We start from the raw sequence: 20,762 nt of genomic DNA, 5'->3' as shown, positions 1-20,762 counted from the left end.
TATGAGAAATGATACACAACTCGATCTACAGTGACGTTATTGGTCGTTCGTTTTATTTCATCTTTGTTCAAATCTTTATCCCATTCACGCCCGTCTTCGTGATCTTCATCTACAACCTGATCATTTGAGATGTCTCATCTGATCACTCGCTCAGTATCTTTCGTACGACCCTGCTTTCCTTCAACCCCTTTCATTTCTACCCATCATGATCGGCCCTCCTTCACACGCCTTCTCTTGTCCTAGAAACACCATCCACGCCTAGTATCGTCTACCTAAAGAAATGAAATCTTCCCCTGATCTCCAAACTCTTCCATGTGAACATATCGTCTTGCAGCAGTATCACCAATATCAATGTACCCCCATGCAATAAGACGAACCTCATGCAATAAGACGCAAAGGGTGATGTCCCTCACACCTTCAAAACATTCAACCTCTGTCCACTCACACATCCCACCCATTCACCTTCTCTATCAAAAGCGAGATTATTAATCTCCATATCTGCGTTCCAAGCTCTCGCCGGAGATAAATCAAGTGCCGCTCCGGGTGAAGGACTCTTACTTCCCGTTCCTAATTCTTGACTTGGGACAGGTGATAGACCATAGGCGTTTGGGAGAGGACTGGCAGATGGGGATCGAACACCGTTAGGTTGACCATTGCCGTTAGGGTTTTTAGGTGTGGGTTTGGGACGTTCGGGGATTGGGGAGGTGAGGTCCCAGAGTAAAAGTTGACAGTCGTCGCCTGTTTTATCAATGACAAACATTACGAGGAGTCTTATGTGGAGACAGCTGATTTATAGGAGATGCAATGGTAGGAGAATTGTATCAGGAAGCTAGAGGAAATGAAGAGGTTTGAGAAGCAGCAGAGGGAGAGATATGAATGAGAAAAGTGGAGACTGACCACAGGACGCTATCCATCCTCCACCAGAAGGAGAATTAGGTCCACCAGCACCCCAAGCTATGCCTGATAAAGCGCCGGAATGTCCAATAAGCTCAGCTACCGGTTGCCCTGGACTGCGCATGTCTAATATGAGGACTTTGGAGTCATCAACGCCAAAGCAAGCGAGCATATGTCTATGAGTTAGTCAATGATCGGATCTTGAATGAGAAAGACGCGAGCCAGAAGGAGAACAAATGTTACGACACTCGTCTGAGCCAGATCATTGGTGGTATACTGTTCTATTGCTTGCGACAGGAATTACACTGTGGCGAATTTATTACAAAGACAGTGGAGACTCGTGGACTAGAGAGTGAGAGGAAGAGGTAATGACGGTCAACTCACTGTTCTTTGTTGCTGAATGCGATTCTAGCCAATGGAGCTTCGTTGGGTGATTCGTACAAAATAGTTGAATGTTCAAGGGTCCGTAGATCGAATGCTCGTAGAGAACCGTCCGCGCCTACAGACACGAAAATGTCCGCTGATTGTGGTAGCCATGATCTGCCATCAGCCAATCGACTCTTTTCAAAGATAACCAAAAGAGGAAGGGCGGAAGGTATGATTGGAAGGCAACGAAGGAAGGTGCGGAACGTACAAATCATAGACCGCCCGATCATGAGCAATGAGTTGAGTCAATGCTTGACTTGTATTTATATCCCATAATGTCGCTGTGGTATCTATAGAACAAGTTACGATGTTTCCGGGTGATATGGTGTTCCAACTGAGACTCGTGATGGGGGGTAGGTTCGTAGCAGGGGATTTGCTCTGGTGGTCAGGTCGGCCTATACTGTACATCCATTTTTCCACGATACGAAACCGTCATCACTACTGAAACATTCTGCGGCCTTTAGAAGAGACGTGAGAAGGAATTGTAGAGAAAAGACGCGTGTATCTTGCGGGCCGGAGGGAAGTGATGATAGAGTGAGGCAAGGGAACGAAACCCACGTTTGTGAGAACACTTCGAGGTGTCAAGGAGTAACCCGTCGTTCCTCCTCCCCAACCATTTCCACCGTATTCATCTTCATAATCCCTATCAATCTCCCATATCCTGAGAACATCTCCAGTCGTGGCTAATAACTCCCTCTCTTCGTCATTGCCCAAACCCCTGTCCGAGGGCTGCCAAGCGACCTTTGTAGCTGGGAACTGTAAATTGGCTTGAGCCAACGGAGTAAAGTTGTTTGATGCGGAGTATGGTGACGAAGAATTGAAATCGATATCGAAGACTTGAATTTTGTTAGTCGGACCGGCCATATACGAAGTGGTAGCTATTCGCAAGCGATGAGCGTCAGAGTTGGAGAAGCTGAGGCCGTATAATGGGACTGAGTGTCAGCGGAAGGAGAAACACAGAATACGTTTGTAAGATGGAACCTTTGAGATACTTACAGGGGGAATCGTATTGTAGCTGAACTGGTAGTACCATGTTGATGGACAAGATTGAACAGGAAGTTGAGAGCGTGGATGATGATGGTCTGACGCTTCTTTCCGCGCGAGTTAAAGGACCCAAGACAGATTACTCTCACACTACTGACTATCTCAAAGATCTGACAGCACTCGGCCAGTTTCGAGCTATTCTCAGAGGATGTAGCATAGGTCGGGATTGTATTATGAAGGCGGGGTTTGAAAAGAGTGTAGAGTGAACAAGGGAGGGCGAGTTGAGTACTTAGCTGAGTAGCTGAGTAGAGTAGAATAGGGTGGACAGGTCGGGTTTAAAGTCACGTGACCTGACTTTCCTCTATAGAGCGTGAGATGGGTAAGGTAGCCTACTACTACTCTAGACTCACTCTCTTGCTAACTTACTCGTACAACACCTCTGTCAACATAGCCAGTGACCAGGGACGAGCTCTTAATTCAGCTTCTGAAGGAGCATGTCCAGAGCCGACTATGTTGCCAAATACCAGAGGCGCAAAGCGTTACGAGATAAAGTGGAGAAAGCATGGCTTGATGAACCTCAACGTGGGTAGCCTCACCATAGCTAACATTTTCACTTTGTAGGACTAATGAACAGGTCCCGGTGGACAGCTGGACTCTTCCATGAAGAAACATACCACTTTGCTGAACCGACTGAAAACTTCCCTTCTCATCGGACCGGCAGAGACGTTGATTCACGAAATCGATGGCTTGACACTTTCAAAATATCTCGAGGAGATCGTAGCGGCAGTGGTAGAAGGTGCTGGTAGGGGCAAAGGGGATGTTGATGTTGCCGTTGATGTAAGCTTTTCATGGTTGCTATGAAGTTTTGAGCTTATGCGACAAGATCGTAGTTCACTTACATACTCGCTTAACACCGGAATTTTTACCACAATTATTACACCCAGCCGCCCTTTTGGGCATCTTGACACCTACCACATCGGTCGCGGGAAAGGATGCCGATAAAGATAAAGAAGACAAGGACCGTCTGGCAAGACAGAGATTGGTATTGCGTATCGTCGCTGAATTAGCCATGGTAGGCGGTTGGGTGGACGGTGTGAGCAAGGGGGCCTCTGAAGTTACGAAGATCTTGAAAGCTTTCGTCAGTCGTTTCCCTTGAGCTGCACATGAGAACTGACAGAAAGATGACGGGAGATCCTCAGTTTTCCAACATGCCTTTGTTATCGTACTTCCTGAAACATCTGGCAGGAGCGTATCTTGGCCCAGACCCCAGCACTGAGAAGACAGGACTGATAGATGATGACTTGCCTGGAAACGTGGAAGACCTGGTGCCCGCCGAATCCCAGAAGAATATCCGGGATTTGTTTCAGACATACTTCAACAACGCTTCAAAAACACTCGTCAAGGGACAGCTAGTAAGTCGGATCCCATCGTTGTACCACTCGAGTTCAGCAGAGCTGTACCAATGTGGGAGAAGCTGACAGCCAGAAACTGCTTGAACAGGACAAAAGAAATCATGAAGCCTATATTAGGTCTGGAGAGATATTCGAAGACCGTCAACATGCTTACGAGCGCATGGCCAAAGCTGTTGAACGGCTGACTACCGGAGTTCAAGCCATGGCAGACCTATTGGGACTCGCACCACCCACTCTGCCGACTACCGCTTCTCTCAATAAGGGTGGACTACAGATCGTCGAGGGACAATCCAGCTTTGTCGTGCGAGACGACGGGGAAGGAGGTGGTATTTGGGACGACGACGAAGAACAGAGGTTCTACGAGGATCTGCTCGATCTTAAACAGACAGTCCCATCAGCTTTGCTCGGGATCAAGGAAAGAATGAAAGGTACAAAAGCGGATGCTTTAAAGGGGCAAGACACGGTGATGGTGGAGAAAGAAGATGATGCTGTCCGAGCTGAGGCTCAGAAGAAAAGAGAGGAAGAAGAGATACAGCGACTGCTGGAGCAGGTGGAGCAGAGTGAAAGTACGATGGACAATGAAGAGCCACAAGGGAAGGACTCCTCTGAGATCAATGGCCTGCCCAGCGCTCAATCACAGCTTGCCATTGATCCCCTTGATGATCCACTTGAAGAGACGTATGAATCGGCCGAGCCGCTAACGGCATCATCGCTGAAAGAAAGCAAAGATATGGATGACGGGTTACAGCCAGGACCACATGCCAGACTCAACGCCATTTTTGCTGCCTTACCTCAAGCTAGTAACAGGGAGATGGTGGATAAATTAGCTGTCGACTTTGCTTTCCTCAATTCTAAAGCTGCCAGGAAACGTCTCGTCGCGGTAAGTCTTTCTTTCCCTCTACACATCATGAGACTCATGACAGTTTATCGGAGCAGTGCCGAAAACTCGAACCGATCTGTTACCCCATTACTCACGTTTGATCGCCACACTCAATCCTTACATGCCAGATATCGGTACAGGTGTTCTGGAGATTCTGGAGGAAGAAACGAGATACCTTCAACGTAAACGTCTTATACGCGAACTCGACAGTGTGCGATTGAAGAATGTTCGTTTTTGGGGAGAATTAGCAAAGTTCAAAGTCGCCAAACCGTATGCTATCCTGCATGTTCTCAAAGTATTTTTGGATGATTTCCGAGCGAATATCGAGAATATCTCAAATCTGCTCGAAACGTGTGGAAGGTTTTTACTACGTTATGAAGGGACCGCTGCAACAGCTAAAAGCATGGTCGGTCCATTTTATCATCGAATTTCGACCTGCTGTAAGGTTACTGATGTTTCTCAGGTAGAATTGATGAGACGTAAACAGGCAAATTCACACTTGGATCAAAGACATCTGATCATGCTTGAGAACGCTTTCTACATGGTTGGTCTTCCTTATCAAATCAGTGTAATCCACGTAACCACAAGATGTGTAAGTGAAGAAAAGAGCTGATGCACAGTGCAACCCACCTGAACGTGTCGTTCGACAAATCATCGAACTCACCCCTATGCAAAGCTTCATTCAATATCTCTTACATGATGTTTTGATGAAACGAACCGTGGACAAGGTAGTGAAACTTTTCCGCAAGTTACATTGGGAAGAACAAGAGGTGAGATCAGTATTATTGAGTCAGAGTGATACTCATATTCAGACTTACGATTACATCCTCATGACTTTCACTCATATTTGGGAGATCAAATATGAGAACATCGAATATGCAGCTAGTGTGGTTTGTGATCTACAAAAATACCATCCCGAGTTTTCTATAGCTGTCGTGGATCAAGTGTTGGAGGATATACGTGTTGGTATGGAGGTATGTTCAGATTTACGTGGAGATTCGCAAAAGCTGAGAAGTAAGGAAAATATCTTTAAATATAATCAACGTAGAATCGCTTCTGTCAAATATTTGGGAGAATTGTATATGTACAGAGTTATTGGTGCTCAGATTATTCTGGACACTTTATGGACTTTGATCTCTTTTGGACATCGTAAGTGTTTTACTTTCAACCATTCCCAAATAGTCCATTCTTCTCTTCTTGATTCGGTCAGAGCCAAACACTCTTCTCTCTTCATCTGTCTCACCTATCTCGCCAGACATGCCGGCTTGGTCGTCCTTGTACGATCGTATTTGCTCCGGACGAACCACACATCTCTTCTCTCATTCTGCAGTGACAATCATTGCAAATCTAGCCATCTTTCCGATATGATTGAAAGTTTGCTAATCATACAGAAGAAGCATTCCCCGTCCCAGGCAGAGACTCACCAATCGACTCTGTAACAGATTTCTTCCGTGTCAGACTCGTCTGCACTTTATTGGATTCATGTGGTATTTGCTTTAGCAAAGGATCACTCAAACGAAAGATGGATAATTTTCTCGTTTTCTTTCAAGTACGTCATCCTTATCCATCGTCATAGAAACGAAATAATGAGATCTGATGGAAAAAGTTATATGTTGTCTGTAAAGTTGAAACACCTATGGATGTGGAATTCATGTTGTCGGATACTTTCGAGGTGAGTTTTCTTCCCAACATGATGTGTCAACCAACTCATTGAAAGACTTTGAGACCGAGTGAAACGAGATTGAAAACTTTTGCAGATGCTGCAGCTGCTGTCGATACCATTCTGGCTGTACAAACCGAAGGTATGTAATTAATCTCTCCCTGAAATACCCCTTCTCCACTTGTTGTCCAACTTTCAACATATACATACATTTTGAGTTACTCCTCAAAATCACTCTCCCTTATCATACCTGTCTCTACCTGAGTGATCATCTTCAGTGACATGGACATACTCAGCTCATTGATAGAAGTAGACGATTCCATCTCCGAAGTAGATTCCGAGATCATGCGTCCTCCAATAGAAGAACCACCACTCACTTCTTCTCTTCCAACAGCTCGATCCCAAATCGAAAAGTTAGAAGAAGACGATACAGTCGTACTTCTTCGTGATCCTCATCAAAAGGACGAAATGGATTTAGAACTTCAAGAAGAATTCGAACGTGAATTTTCGAAAATGTTAGTAGATCCTGGAAATAGAAATGGGGAAAGGAAAGCCCCTCCTTTGTTTGATGCTGCCGTACCACATATCAGAAAAGGTGAACCGGGTTTGATTGGACAGATGGATGATTCTGTCTTGATGGAGAATGAAGGGACTATACAATTTACTTTTTTAGCAAAAAAAGGTGGTAGACAACAAGTATGTTGTTTCCCCAATCCCCCCTCCTCTTCTCCCTATTGTACTTGACTTGTATCTTCGTTTCCACCTACATTTTCTTCTATCATTCCTCCTTGATGGTGTACTGATCGGTTGTTTGTGAAAAAGAAATCTGACATCAGATGCGTCCTTTACAAGTCCCAACAGATTCAAACATTGCAATCAACCTTCGTTCACATCAAGAACGTTCAAAAGCAGAACAAGAACATCTGAAAAGGTTGGTATTACAAAATGAACGTCGACAAGAATTATCAGAGATCCAATGTAAGTTCCGTCCCACTTTTGTCCATGTTTCATCTTTCTTCCCTTTTCCCCCTCGACTACACAATCTGATCTCTACCCCATCTCCGTTCTTACTGCATCATTGAGTGATCTTAGTTTTACAAGTCATCTTCCCTGATATATGAAAAGAAAGGATTATCCACTGATGTCAAGCTTTGGAACAAGAACGTAAAGGAGGTATAAGATGGAAATACGTACCTCGTCATCCGACTTGACATGATCGTCTTCCGAATTGCCAATGTAAGAGAAACCGTTGATTATCCTCCAATTTCCAATCGGTGGAACTCTTCATGAAAGAGAAATTACGATTTGAGAAAATCAACGAATCGCTTGATGTTCCGACATCAAATGGACGGAGAAGATTGACCATTATACGGAGATTCTCGTCCAGCTCACAGTCCACTTCCCATGAAGCAGTGATCCGATTGGGCATGTCAAAAGCTTGTGATAGCTCTACTGTACTTAGAGAAGAAGAGAGATGCATGTTCTATGATGTTGATGATCTCATCAAATTTTTCACCCTCTGGACAATTTCTGATCCACAAGAACTTTGTATAATTTCCAAACGTCTCTTCTCTTCGTCATTCGACACTTTCCCCAATAATCTCCGTATGACATTCGATGAACCAGAAGAGAATATAGCTCTCATCATTCTTTCTTTTTCCTTTTCCTTCTCCTTCACCCTGTCTCGTTCTTCCAACTGTTTTTTGCTCATCTTTTCATCATTAAACTGGTCCGTTCCTAACGACTTTACGTCTTCCTCTTTGTATGATGATTCCACCTGTTTGATGACATTGCCAGTAGAGTGGAAGAAGAATTTGTCTAAATGTATGATTGCCATATCCCACAGAAAACTTCTTTCATTTACCCAACATTTTCCTAAAGCTCGACAATATCCCCAAAGTACTTCGAGGTCTTCTTCCATCATACTCTCTTTCTCCTTCTCCACCTCTTCCTTTTCTATCTCTTCTCTCTCCTCCTTCTCCTTTTCCGCCTCCTCTTTCTTCTTCTGATCCCTTTCTTTCCCCGTCGTAATCACCTTTTCTATCGAAGAGTGAGATGGTGATGCCGACAAAAACGATGACGACGATGATAAACTCCACTTTGAAGTCGCTTCGTCGACCGGCACTTCTCCCGATTTCACATTGGCCAAATTCGAAGCCTTCAATATATCCGGATGAGACCATACCAATTTCTTATAATCCGATGGATACTTTATCGATAAAGGTACCAACAACACCCTAGTGAAAGCTCTATGACCTACAGAAATGGACGAATGAAGTGATAAAAGTGTAGAATAATATTGATAGAATGTCCCTACCCCTGAAAACCCGCGTTCCAGTGGTCCCACTTTCTCCTTCTCCTGACCCCTATCTCCATGTCCGTCCTCGTTGAGTTTCACCTTCAGCTTTTCGAGATTGACCGTATGATCAGGATGATCAGGGAAAGGTTTGATTGTCAGATCAAGAAGATGATCGATGGTAGAAGAAATCAAACCATCTCTAAAAACCTCATCATGAGAAGTAGAGGAAGAAGAGGAAGATTGATTTTGTTCTAGCATGAAAACGTCCATCAACCCAAGGATTAAACGACTTCTGTTCATACCTCCTTTCCCATCATCTTCATAGAACCCACATGACAAAAGTTGAGATTGTACTAATCCCAATACAGCCCGGACTATCTCAATTTCACCAGGGGACCAATCTATGATGTTTTGAGCATGTTGGAGAGCCTCTGATTCAGCTGATCGTAAAAGATCACGAAGAGGTTGAAATGTCCAATCGGGGGATAGAGGGAGTCCTTCTTTTCTTATCGGAATCGAATGGGTTTCACCAATTGTCTCATTGTCACTGACATGGATTGTGTTCGGTGAAGGGGTGGAAGGATCGGGTCTGATCGGTGAAAGGGGTAAAGAACGGAGGGTTGAAGTGGATGGAAGGTAAAAATGATTGGGGATGATGGGACCGATAACGTTTTGAAGGTCAGGTAAGATCATATGTTGATATAAAGGACGAAGTATTGTAAAGTTTATTGGGTCATTCTCTTCTTTATGACGCTCCGAAGGAATATTTGTATCGACAGATGATAATTCTACCATTTGAGAGTGTTCTTCGACTTGAGGTTGTTCACCCGTTGTAAGGAGATTTCCATCAGGTTGTAAGCGAGTAGGAGATGATGATGATGTAGTGGGAGATGGTATGGAAAGTAAAGCGTCGATTAGATCCAAAGCGAGGGGTTCTTCTCCTTGTCGGAAAGACCTCATCAGATGGAAAGCTCTTCGTTGCCATTCTCTAGTTTTCTCATGGTCAGACAACAAACTATCCGTCTCTAAAACCCTTGACCACATTTCTCTCAGGTCGACCCTTTCGTTTGTCATTACCCTCCGGCTGTATGGATCGAAGTTCAAAATCCGCCGTAAGCGTGACAACCCAGCTAATGCACGTTTCATTTCCACTCCTTCTATCTCATCATCTCTTTCGAACAATTGATGGACGATGGATGTTCGTTCTAACATCTTCCAAACTTGTTGTCCCCACTCTGTTAAACGATCCGGAGTATTGACTCTCAATCCTTCTGTCCAACTGACCAAAAACCACAAGATAGAGCTGACCGTACCCCAGTTCTCATCTTTTACCATTTTGTCAAATTGTGAAAAAGCATCTTCTTCCCACCCCATTGATATCACTTGAGACCAAGTGATATCATGTTCTGGTGTTGTCCTATGAGGATCTACGGCACAACAGGTCCAAATGGATATTAAATCCCAATACTTCTCAAGTAACGTGTCATCACCCCGATCTATCAAAGCACGTTGTAAATCTTCGATGATGTCTCTGGAAGATCGAGCGAAAGATGAAGATAGACCGTATCTTCCCAATTGGATCAAAAGCGTTAACACACCATGAACCAGGTCGTGGGTCGAGTCGGAGGCATCCCATAGGGAGGGAACAAGGAACTTCAGAAGTCCGGCAGGTATGGAATTCTCCGTTATGTTTCGGGCGACAAGACGGGATGAAGTGATAGCTTCGATTAGAAGTGATAAAGTTGGGATGGAAGGCGGATTGAAGGGTTCATCGATTTCGTTATTTGTAGAGGCGGATAAAGGCCATGGTCGAGAGAGGATCTGGTGTTGAGCTATTGGAGTGAATAGAGGGATCAGTTGGTCGGCTAGGGATTTAGAATGTCTGGCTGCTAATCGGAGGATCGATATAAGTTGGCTCGTTGATAGAGGGGAGAGGATATCGGTAGAGAGTAATTTACATAACGTAGGAATCAGTTCTTCCCAAGGTAGATCAGATATCTTGATAGCTCTTCGAAGTTCATAGTTGTTTATATCCCAATGAGCTAGAATAGGTCTCTGATATACTTGTTCGTGACCTGTTTCTGATGATCCAATACAAGTATACAGTAAATCCACACTTGCTCGAAGAATATTATTCGACTTTCCTTTCAAACCCTCCAAAGACAATTCCAAACCTCTTTCAACCACTCCAATCTCCTTTGCAACCCTACCGGCTTCCTTAGGTAAGGAAAAAGAGATATATCGTCGGATGATACCTGAGAGAACACCAAACATGGTGACTCTCTGACTGGGCATGGCAGATCGGCAAAGCCAAAGTACTTCATCTATCGTATATCCTGCCAAGTGGGGGGACGAACCATGATGATGTAAGCCTCTTGAGACTGGAATTGAGAGGGTAGATTCGGAGGAAACAGGTGAACCGGTGAGATCGAATCGTGGTGTTGGATCTTCATTGGGAGAAGGAGATGGGAGAGGTTGTAGCCAGGCGAGTTTGTCAGGTTCGGAGGGGACAGTAGGGAAGTAAATCGATTTGAGGTGAGATAGATGGTCTTCAACTTCAACAGGTGGTTCAATTTGGTTTTTCAAATAGGGGTATTGTTCTTCAACTTGATGGGGGGAAGTGATCTCGGTCGAAGTGAGTTGAGGAGGAGGGATTTGAGACGTAGGTCCAGGAGTGAGTTGAGGATCCCTTGAGAAGCCCCTAAGTTGAGCTCTAGTTCGAAGAAGATCCAGTAAACGAGAACCAAAACGTTGTTGTAAATCTTCCACCTCTTGTTCTCTTTCCTCCTCGGTCATAGACTCTACCCTTCTCCTATTCTCCTCATTCACCTCGGTCCTGATCCTTCCCACCTCATCGGGGTGGTTTCGTCCATCGTACGTTGGCCGCACGGGAGTCTTGTCAAGCGGTGGATTTGGAGTGACGTATGTTTGATGAACTGAACGATCAAGAGGGGATGAGATGGGATTCTGACGATTGGAACGATGGATCGCTCTTGGGAATGAACCACCCGATTTGATGGATGGAGGTTGTGGTGGGGAGATTGAGCTAGAACGTTCTTTGATGTTACCCAACATGAGTGCAAAGGTAGGTGTTTGAACAATGATAAGAATCAATGGAAAAAGGAGAAGGGAAAAAAGTGAGAAGTCTAGGCCTGAATATCCTGTCTTAAGTAGTAGTCACTTGACATCTTGTTATCATTGTCCTTTGATTATTGAATAGGTGTTTGAAAGTCCGTGAAGCGTAAGAAAGATCTGACCCCCAAGTCCATAGTGGTAGTAGTACTCAGTGTTGACATTGTCATACTTGATGCGATGAAGGAGATCTAGAGAAGTTGTAAAAAACTCATTTTGGCCAGACAGAGTTTACACTCAACTTTCCCATGGTCTAGGTACAGTGTCCGGGAAGTCCCAGGCAGAACTTCCCTTCGGCGACTTCCCTTGAGATCCGTGATATCCACTATTATCATTCTGGCCTTTCAACTACACACTCAAAGCCAACCTAATCTGTACAGATGTATACAAGGTGATGCTGGGAGTCTTCCATAGTATGCTACATGCTACATATCACTAGGGAAGAGTGCAGAAAGCAAAAAGAACCTGGACTAGATATCACGGGTTGATTTCAACACCCTCTGACAGTTGTCAACGGATCATGACGTCTGCATGGGGAGCAGTATGCAGGCTCACATGACTGACCAGCCACCATGCATGGCTGCACCACATACCAGGTACACCAGAGAAGGGTTATAGCAACTTAACCACAATGAACTAGAAGCGACTGACGACTAGCAATGTGTCACGCGGCGCCGCGTGACATTATCCTTTCCCATCAAACGAAGTTCCTTTGGACATCAGTTCGCCATCAACGACCCAGTTCGCATGAACTTCACCACCCACGAGGGTATTACTGTCACGAACTACGTCGTGACACCTCGATTACTCCACCAACAATGACCCTCCTTTGGCCATCAAAACCCCATCACGCCTTAACCTCTTTACTCTACACGTAACTCAGGACTTCTGACACCAAGTACGGCGAGGTTAGACGGAGTTAGGCTAAGTAGGAACAATGGGAGCAGAAGTGCGGCGATGTTAGGCGGAGTTAGGCTAAGTAGGGACAATGGGAGCAGAAGTGCGGCGATGTTAGGCGGAGTTAGTCGAAGGAGGAAGAGGATGGCCGAGGGCTCGGGGAAGTTGGACGAAGTGCGTTGAAGTACGTCAAAGCGCGAGAGGGTTGGATGAACGTCTAGGAGGAGTAGATAATATTAGCTGAGAAGATCGCTGAAGTTCTTCAGCGATCCTTGATTGTTGTCAGTAGTAAAAGACAAATAGAGATAGCTATACATCGAGATACATCGCCATCAATAGAACAAAGCCTTAGTTAGAGTAACTACGCCGAAGTACGCCGTAGTTACACTCCTTTCGACGTCTGCGCCCTCCTGGTTGGGTGAGACATCGACTCAGAAGTGTGAAGTTAGCCGAGGTTCGTCGACCGTCGGTCTATAAGGAAGAAGTTGCTCGACGGCCGTGACAGTATCAAGGATCGCTCTTACCGACGACCCGTGCGAACCTCGGAGAAGTACAAAGATAATATGGAACCAGAAAGAAGAATTACACGAGGGATGAGTAGGGATGGAGACAGGATGGAGGAGAACGAGAGGAGAGCATTGGAGGAGCTTAGCAGAGCAATGGGGCAGGACCTTGGAGTGGAGGATAGTGTGGGGGGATCAATTCAAGGAGATGAGTTCGTTCCACCGGTGCCTTCTAACCCTCCTTCTCCTCCGTCTAATGCTCTCCCACCTGTGGGATCCCCACTTGGATCAGACCAAACCCCACGCCCAAGAGAAAACACTGGAAGTACGGCGAACTTGGGAGAAGAAGGAACACAAGGGGTGGTGTTGGCCTTGATGCAGATGGTGGCGAATATGAACAAAGACATGATGGAGGAGAGAAGGCGTAGGGAGGAATGGGAACAGAGAAGAGAAAGGGATACAGTGGGCGGGATTGCAGAAGGGATATCAGAAGGAGTGAGGTACGCCATGGGACGGCAAACTTCGGCGACCCCAAGCGTAGTGGGCGAACAACGGAAGGGGATAAAGCTACCTAACCCAGACCTCTGGAGAGGAGATCGGAACAAGTTAACCGCCTTTCTGTCTGAGTGCGACGTACATTTCGAATTGAACTCTCATCTTTTCCCCGACGACACTAAGAAAGTCTTTTTCATGATCTCTCATCTACGCGAAACACCTCTTCTTGCAGTGCAGCCCGATCTATCCAAAAGACCTCTTCCTGAGTACCTCACGACACACGATCAGTTCGTTAAGTACCTCAAGACTAACTTTGGTGATCCAGACGAAGAAGGAACTGCGGCCCGACAACTTAACGACCTCAAGCAAACCGGGTCTGCTTCGGACTACTTCTCCGCCTTCCAGCGACATGTTGCGATTCTTAAGTGGTCTGATGATGGAAACCTAGTTGACCGAGCCAAGAAAGGACTAAAATCGCACCTTCTAGATGAAATTGCAAGACACGGTAGATCGTTTGGGACTGTGAAAGAGCTATTGGAGTTTGTGATTCCCTTGGACAACCGCCTGTGGAGGAGACAAGTGGAGAAGGAGGCAGAGAGGAAAAGGGAAGGAGGGATAAGGACAACGACAGTGGTGGAAAGTCAGAGGACGGAGAAGAAAGAAGAGAAGAAATGGGAAAAGGGGCAACTTTCGGCGCAGGGCGGTGTCCAGGCGGCTATGATGTCGACGGTGGTAAAGAGTACACCGCCAAACATCGACGAAGTTCGCCGAAGATGGCCTAGGCCGAGCTCCGATCTGAGGGAGACAAGGAGGAAGGAGGGGAAGTGCACCGAGTGTGGTGAAGCAGGACATTGGCTGAAGGAATGCCCTGTAAGGGAGGCTAAGGTTAAGGTTGGACTGTTGCCTCCATGGGGGGAGAAGTTCGGAGAACGTGGTGGAGGATCGGGAGGGAACGCAGTACCTCTCGGACAGAGGAGGAACTTGAATGCGGTTGGAGGAGAAGTAGATTTGGAAGAGGACCAGGGAAAAGAAGAGGACCTGTCGCAGTAGGCGAGGCTCGGCGGGTCCGCCATATTCTCTCGGCCACCATTCCCAAACCCATAAAAGAAACACAGCTGATGGAGCCAGAGGATTGTGAATACAAAAATACACCACTCAGTACCCCTTGTTCATGCAATGTCGATAATCATCTCCTCATCCCTTCCGTTTCCAGAGATCAACCTAAATCGGACATTTTCATTAATGGAATAAAGCTAACTACGCTCTGGGACACTGGAGCTACTTGTTCATATATAAGCCCTAGGGCAGCAGCGAAGATAGGTGTAGAAAAGAGGCGATATCAGGTGAGCGTACCCGTTCACATGTTCGACGGCTCGGTGAGTGTCGCTGGACCCATCACCGAGTTTGTCGAAGTCGGATTTAGTTTGACGAAGGACGCCGAAGTGCGATCTGTTTGTCTCGATGTAACAACGCTCTGCGACGCAGATGTTGTGATAGGGTGGGATTGGATGAGGAAGGAAGGGGTTGTCCTTGATGGAAGAGACAACTCGGTGAAATTTCCCATCCCAACCCCACCAAGTGCGGCGAAGTTAGCGGCCATAGGTCTGCCAACTCCGACGGACGCGATAGATCTCCGAGACAAAGATGATCAGGATGAACTGAGTCCGGAGGAACAGGAGGAATTGTATCAGGTGGTTCCCGAACAATACCACTCGTTCATTGATGTCTTTAACCCAAGGAAGGGAGGTGAGGAATTACCTCCCTCAAGGAGCTATGATTTGGAGTTTGATCTTAAGGAGGGGGCGAACCTGAAGGTTGCTCCACTCTACTCGCTTGGAGAAGATCAGAGAAGTGCGCTGAGAGACATCCTAGATCGCGAAATGTCGGCCGGAAGAATTCGACCCAGTAATTCGCCCTACGGATCACCGATGTTCTTGGTACCGAAGAAGGCAAAAGGTCAATGGCGAATGGTCATTGACTACCGAAAGTTAAACGAGGCAACGATACCCGACGCCTATCCTCTGCCTCTGATCGGCCAGATAACCGAAGAGCTGGGAAGAGCGAGGTACTTCAGCAAGTTAGACCTAATTGGGGCTTATCAACTCCTACGAGTAAAGGAAGGTCATGAACACCTGACAGCGTTCAGGACGCAGTACGGTATGTTCGAGTCTCTTGTTGTCCGAGATGGCCTACGGAATGCTCCCGCTGTGTTTCAGCACTTCTTGAATGAAAGTTTTCGAGAGCTGCTGGGAAAGGGAGTAGTAGTCTACATAGATGATATACTCATCTACGGTCAAACGTTGGAAGAACTGAGGGGAACTACGGCGAAGGTGTTTGAAGTGCTTCGGAGGTCGAATTTGTTCGTTAAAGCCAGTAAGTGCGAGTTTGAGAGAGATTCGGTAGTCTTCCTGGGGTTCGTGGTTTCACAGAGGGGAATTTCCGGTAACCCGGATTACATCGATGCTGTCGTATCTTTTCCCCGTCCTAAGAACTTGCGAGAGAGTAGGGGATTTATGGGAGTTGTCAGTTATTATCGGCGTTTTGTCCCCAACTTCTCCAAGATTGCTAAACCGATCAATGACCTCACCAGGAAAGATGTGCCGTTTGTTTGGGGAGTAGAGCAGGAAAGAGCCTTTAAAGAATTGAAGGATAGGATGTGTAGGGCGCCAGTATTGGCTCACTTTGACCCTTCGTTGAAGACGCTACTACAAACAGATGCGTCGTTCTTCGGCTGGGGATTCATAATTTCGCAGGTGAACGAGTTGGGGCAAGAACACCCGGTGGCTATCGAGTCCGGAGCGTTCCAGGCGGCGCAGTTAAACTACACGGTAGGCGAAAAGGAATTACTCGCTATCGTTGAAGCTTTCAGGAGAAGGAGACACTTACTACTACAGGTAGAGACTACAGTTCTCACAGATCACTTAAATTTAACTTACTGGATGGAACCTAAACAACTTAGCCCCAGGCAGGGTAGGTGGGTCGAAGAGCTCTCTAACTTCAGGTTTAAAATGGTGTATCGACCAGGAAAACAAGCTACACTGCCGGACGGACTGTCGAGAAGAGCAGACTACCACTCAGGGAAAGGAAGTACTATGGTGCAAGAGAGCAACCTTATCCAAGGTCTGCCGAAGTTCGACGAACTTGATGATACTAGCTCTGGGTTACAACACCTGCTTCGGGCTTTACAAGGAACAAAGGAAGTACGAGAGAACGACCTCATTGACCCTATAGATTTGATAGTTGGAATACAGGAAGACGAAGAGGTGGAGGAGGTTAGAGAAGAATTATTGGGGGTAACCTGTGCTAAGTGCTCTCATCCGACATGTCATGATGATGTGCAGGAACCAGAGTCGGTCACCGAACTACGCCGTACCTCGCGGTCTCCCTTAATACTTCGTGGGGGATGGAACTCAAGAGGGTTCCTCACGTTCGATGGTCGAACTTATGTGCCGAACTACGCCGATGCTCGACTAAAGATAATGAAGACGCGGCATGACTCGGTCCTAGCGGGTCACCCAGGCTCAGCGAAGACTCTCGAGCTAGTCCTACGGGACTACGTTTGGGTTGGAGTAAGGAAGGATGTTGAAGATTACATCGCTGGATGTGCGGTGTGTCAGAGAGCAAAGACTAACAGGCAGAGACCCCATGGAGAGCTTAAACCACTGGAAGTGGCTACGAAGCCATGGTCCAGCATTTCGATGGATTTCATTGAAGAGCTCCCGAATTCCCATGGATACAATTCCATCTTAGTAGTGGTGGACCGGTTGACCAAATGGGCCATTTTTATCCCGACTACGACGAAGTTAACCGCAGCTGGCCTATCCGAGTTGATAATGGACTATGTGGTAGCTCAGCATGGGCTACCAGAGAACATAGTGTCTGACAGGGGATCGAAGTTTACCTCGAAATTTTGGAAGAACTTGACCGATAGTCTCGGGATAAGACTACATCTCTCTACTGCATATCATCCGCAGACTGATGGACAGACTGAACGAACCAACCAATCCTTAGAGCTCTACCTTCGAATCTTCACTTCTTATCAGCAGAACGATTGGTCGAAGCTACTAGCTCGAGCTAGTTTCGCCTACAATAACACCCACCATTCCGCGATTAATAAGACACCATTCTATGCGAACTATGGATATCATCCTCGGTGGGCGGAAGAGATCAAGGCCAGTGAAGTCGAAGTACCCGCTGCTACGGTGATGGTAAAAGACTTGACTGAAATACACAAGGATTGTATCGAAGGAATTGAGAAAGCTAATGAGAGGTACGCCGAAGGATACAATAGGAAACACCGGGCTACGCCGAACTTCGTGGAAGGAGACCTAGTGATGCTGTCGTTAGAGAATATTAAGACGAAGAGACCAATGAAGAAGTTAGATGTTAAGCAAAGTGGGCCGTACAAAGTAGTACGGCAGGTGGGTTCTCATGCTTGTAAATTGGAACTACCAGGAACGATGGCAGGTATCCATGACGTATTCCATGTCTCCTTGCTCCGTCCTTATCATCCTCCAGTATTCCCTGGTCAGCAAGCTGAACCACCTGGCCCAGTAGAGGTAGATAATGTAGGGGAATCGTGGGAGGTAAAGGACATTGTGGACTCTAGAGTAAATAAGAGGTCAGGAAAGTTAGAGTACTTGGTGGAGTGGTTAGGTTACGAAGGAACAGACGACTCAGTATCATGGGAACCAGTGGAGAACGTCGATGGAGCTGACGACATATTGGCGAAGTTCCACGAACTTCACCCTACTAAGCCGAAGGAAGGGCGACTGCGAAGGGCTAGGAGATAGAACGTACTGCATACAACATAGGATTACAGCTACGTACCGCTCACTTGTCCTTACTCTTACCCTTACCTTTTCCTTTTCCTTTCTCCTTCGATCTACTCGGTCCCGCGGGATTGGTGTGGAGGCTACCGATGACCGAAGGTAGATCGAGAGTCTCAGACGGGAACGCAGTAGAGAGAGAAGCATTCCATGCCCGATTCATAGCCCCGAAGAAGTCACCGAAGTCCTGGACATCTCGAGCAGCTTGCATGCTTGGAGTCCTCCACAGAGAACGTATGGTCCGTAGACACTCGAAGGGAAGACTGAGGAGGTCGAGAGCAGTCTGGGCGGAAGCTGGGACACGAGAACTACTACGGCGACCTAACCAGTCAAGGGACGGTGGTGGCTCATACGCCATAGGAGTGACTAGGAAGGGGGTGTCGAACAGTCTTCGGCGAACATCGGCTATCTCAGTAAGGCTTCGGCGAGAGACGTCCGCTAACCTCGTCCTTGCTCCGTCGTCCAGAGCCCCAGTGTTGACTGCATCTACTAACGCCGCAGTGAGATTGTTTAAAGCGTTAGCTTGACGAGAAGAGAAGTCAAGCAGGAGAGATGTATCATTTTGGGCGGCCTCGAGCTGAGTAGTGAGACCGAGGACGAGAGAACGATAAGTGGCGAATTCCTTTTCGTCCTCAGGAATACGGACGTCCAGGGAGATACGAGGGTGGACGAGGGACAACCGGGGAGCAGAGGGACCAGCACGCTGAGTATCTTCACTTTCCACATCACCATCATTGAAGGCAACCTCCTTCCCTTTAGATTTCCCTTTTGATTTCTTTAAGGAAGACTTCGGTGTCTTCTGGGAAGCAGAGGGAGGGGTGACGGGAGGGGCCGCCGAAGTGGCCGGAGGAACAGAAGGACGCCGACTTCGGGTGCTGTGAGCCGGAGGAGAAGCTACCACTGGAGAGGACGGACGTGGCGCCGAAGGACGAGAGGCCGAAGGACGGGAGGCCGAAGGAGCAGAGGCCGAAGGACGGCGAGAAGACGAAGGAGGAACAGCCGGGAGACGTGATGGGCCGGCCACAGGAGCGAAGGGCGACGGCGACGGAGGCGACGGGCGGAGGTCCGGCGAAGTACGGCGAACCGACCGGAGAGACGAAGGCGGTACCCGCGAACGGGGGACAGACGCTGGAGTCTGGGGAGGGGGGAGAGGAGAAGCGTCGAAGGGACGGGGCGGGATGTCCCGGGCAGAGGAAACGGGACAGAAGGAGCAGGGGCCAGACGTGCATGAAGCACAACGGAGGGCCTTGTTGTGTGGCCTGACTGCCTTGAGGCAGGGCCAGTTTGGACGATTATACGTGATAATCTCATGTCTACTAATTAGCAGGAGTAACTTCGGCGTAGTACGAATAGGTGGACTCACCGGCAACGATCACACGCTTCGTCAACACCAACCGCGATCCAACGACCAGGCTCGGACTTCATCTTCTCCCACAAGTACTCTTCTTCCCGCAGTGATCTCTTCACCCGTTTGGGCGAAGGCTCCCCTCTGGGAGAAGGGGGGGGAGCAGCGACGGGGGCGGCGGCAGCAGGACCGGCGGCGGCAGCAGGAGCGATGGCGGCGGCAGGGCGGGCGGCGGCAGCAGCGGCGGCAGCGGCGATGGCGTTGGGGGGGGGGAGAACCCCGGAAGAGGAAGAAGAAGAGGAAGAAGAAGAAGAGGAAGAAGAAGAAGAGGAGAGGGAACGGCGTCGTTTCTGGCCCACAATTTGAGCAGGGGGAGGGGCAGGAGCGGCTGCGAGTTAGCAATGTCTTGGAGAGCTAAAGAACAGATAAACAAGGCCAAGTTCGGCGAAGGTATAGGAGGGTGGGCGAAGATGTTCGAGATATGAAATAGGTGACAATAACTTCTGGGTGTAATAACTTCGTACTTTACTAACTTCTATCACTAAGACAACAACCAGAGATCGTCAAAGATCTCTGGGAACTTCGGCCCTTAAGTACTTCGTCCTTCCCTAACTTCGTCAACGCAGAACTTCGTTCAACCCGACGTCCCGAGCTTCGTACCTCACGAACTTCGTCCCCGACGAAGTTCGTGCCTTCCTAACTTCGTATCCTCCTAACTTCGTATCTCCCTAACTTCGTATCTTCCTAACTTCGTATCCCCCTAAGTTCCTACATGACTAACTTCGTCCTCGACGAAGTTAGCCTCCTAATACCCTCGTGGGTGGTGAAGTTCATGCGAACTGGGTCGTTGATGGCGAACTGATGTCCAAAGGAACTTCGTTTGATGGGAAAGGATAATGTCACGCGGCGCCGCGTGACAGTCTTCTCTAGGACACTTATTTATAGACCTTACTAATTATCCTTAGAATCCGCCCCACATACTTTCAGATGACAGAACACCAGAAAG

At 47.4% G+C, this 20,762-nt stretch overlaps 5 protein-coding genes across 5 annotated transcripts; 3 read left to right on the top strand and 2 right to left on the bottom strand.

Moving 5' to 3' along the window:
* Positions 1–41: 41 nt before the first annotated feature.
* Positions 42–2,590, bottom strand: TREMEDRAFT_41081 (uncharacterized protein). Its single transcript, XM_007007950.1, has 6 exons — positions 2,317–2,590; positions 1,879–2,252; positions 1,529–1,698; positions 1,279–1,434; positions 898–1,070; positions 42–738 (listed from the first exon to the last, which is right to left on the bottom strand). Exons 1-6 carry the CDS (start codon positions 2,351–2,353, stop codon positions 410–412), a joined length of 1,239 nt encoding a protein of 412 aa, XP_007008012.1. The 5' UTR covers positions 2,354–2,590; the 3' UTR covers positions 42–409.
* Positions 2,591–2,798: 208 nt separating this feature from the next.
* TREMEDRAFT_35522 (uncharacterized protein) lies at positions 2,799–7,338 on the top strand (the record flags this gene model as incomplete). The annotated part of the gene is made up of 14 exons (XM_007007936.1): positions 2,799–2,886; positions 2,939–3,141; positions 3,188–3,442; positions 3,486–3,716; positions 3,790–4,596; positions 4,640–5,140; positions 5,217–5,366; positions 5,409–5,570; positions 5,616–5,745; positions 5,988–6,145; positions 6,203–6,268; positions 6,314–6,398; positions 6,567–6,952; positions 7,093–7,338. 14 exons carry the CDS (start codon positions 2,799–2,801, stop codon positions 7,336–7,338), a joined length of 3,468 nt encoding a protein of 1,155 aa, XP_007007998.1.
* Positions 7,339–7,739: 401 nt separating this feature from the next.
* TREMEDRAFT_65875 (uncharacterized protein) lies at positions 7,740–11,630 on the bottom strand (the record flags this gene model as incomplete). The annotated part of the gene is made up of 1 exon (XM_007007982.1): positions 7,740–11,630. The coding sequence occupies one exon, from the start codon at positions 11,628–11,630 to the stop codon at positions 7,740–7,742; it is 3,891 nt and encodes a 1,296-aa protein (XP_007008044.1).
* Positions 11,631–12,644: 1,014 nt separating this feature from the next.
* TREMEDRAFT_65874 (uncharacterized protein) lies at positions 12,645–14,632 on the top strand (the record flags this gene model as incomplete). Its single annotated transcript, XM_007007981.1, has 3 exons — positions 12,645–12,758; positions 13,034–13,549; positions 14,228–14,632. 3 exons carry the CDS (start codon positions 12,645–12,647, stop codon positions 14,630–14,632), a joined length of 1,035 nt encoding a protein of 344 aa, XP_007008043.1.
* A 4,790-nt stretch (positions 14,633–19,422) lies between these two features.
* TREMEDRAFT_65872 (uncharacterized protein) lies at positions 19,423–20,241 on the top strand (the record flags this gene model as incomplete). Its single annotated transcript, XM_007007980.1, has 3 exons — positions 19,423–19,634; positions 19,756–20,099; positions 20,156–20,241. The coding sequence occupies 3 exons, from the start codon at positions 19,423–19,425 to the stop codon at positions 20,239–20,241; spliced, it is 642 nt and encodes a 213-aa protein (XP_007008042.1).
* Between the last annotated feature and the right edge of the window lie 521 nt (positions 20,242–20,762).

The sequence above is a fragment of the Tremella mesenterica genome (genome assembly GCF_000271645.1).
Source record: "Tremella mesenterica DSM 1558 unplaced genomic scaffold TREMEscaffold_17, whole genome shotgun sequence".
Lineage (NCBI taxonomy): Eukaryota > Fungi > Basidiomycota > Tremellomycetes > Tremellales > Tremellaceae > Tremella > Tremella mesenterica.
The sequence above is the reverse complement of the archived record's forward strand: the minus strand, read 5'-3'. Positions and strand labels throughout refer to the sequence as shown.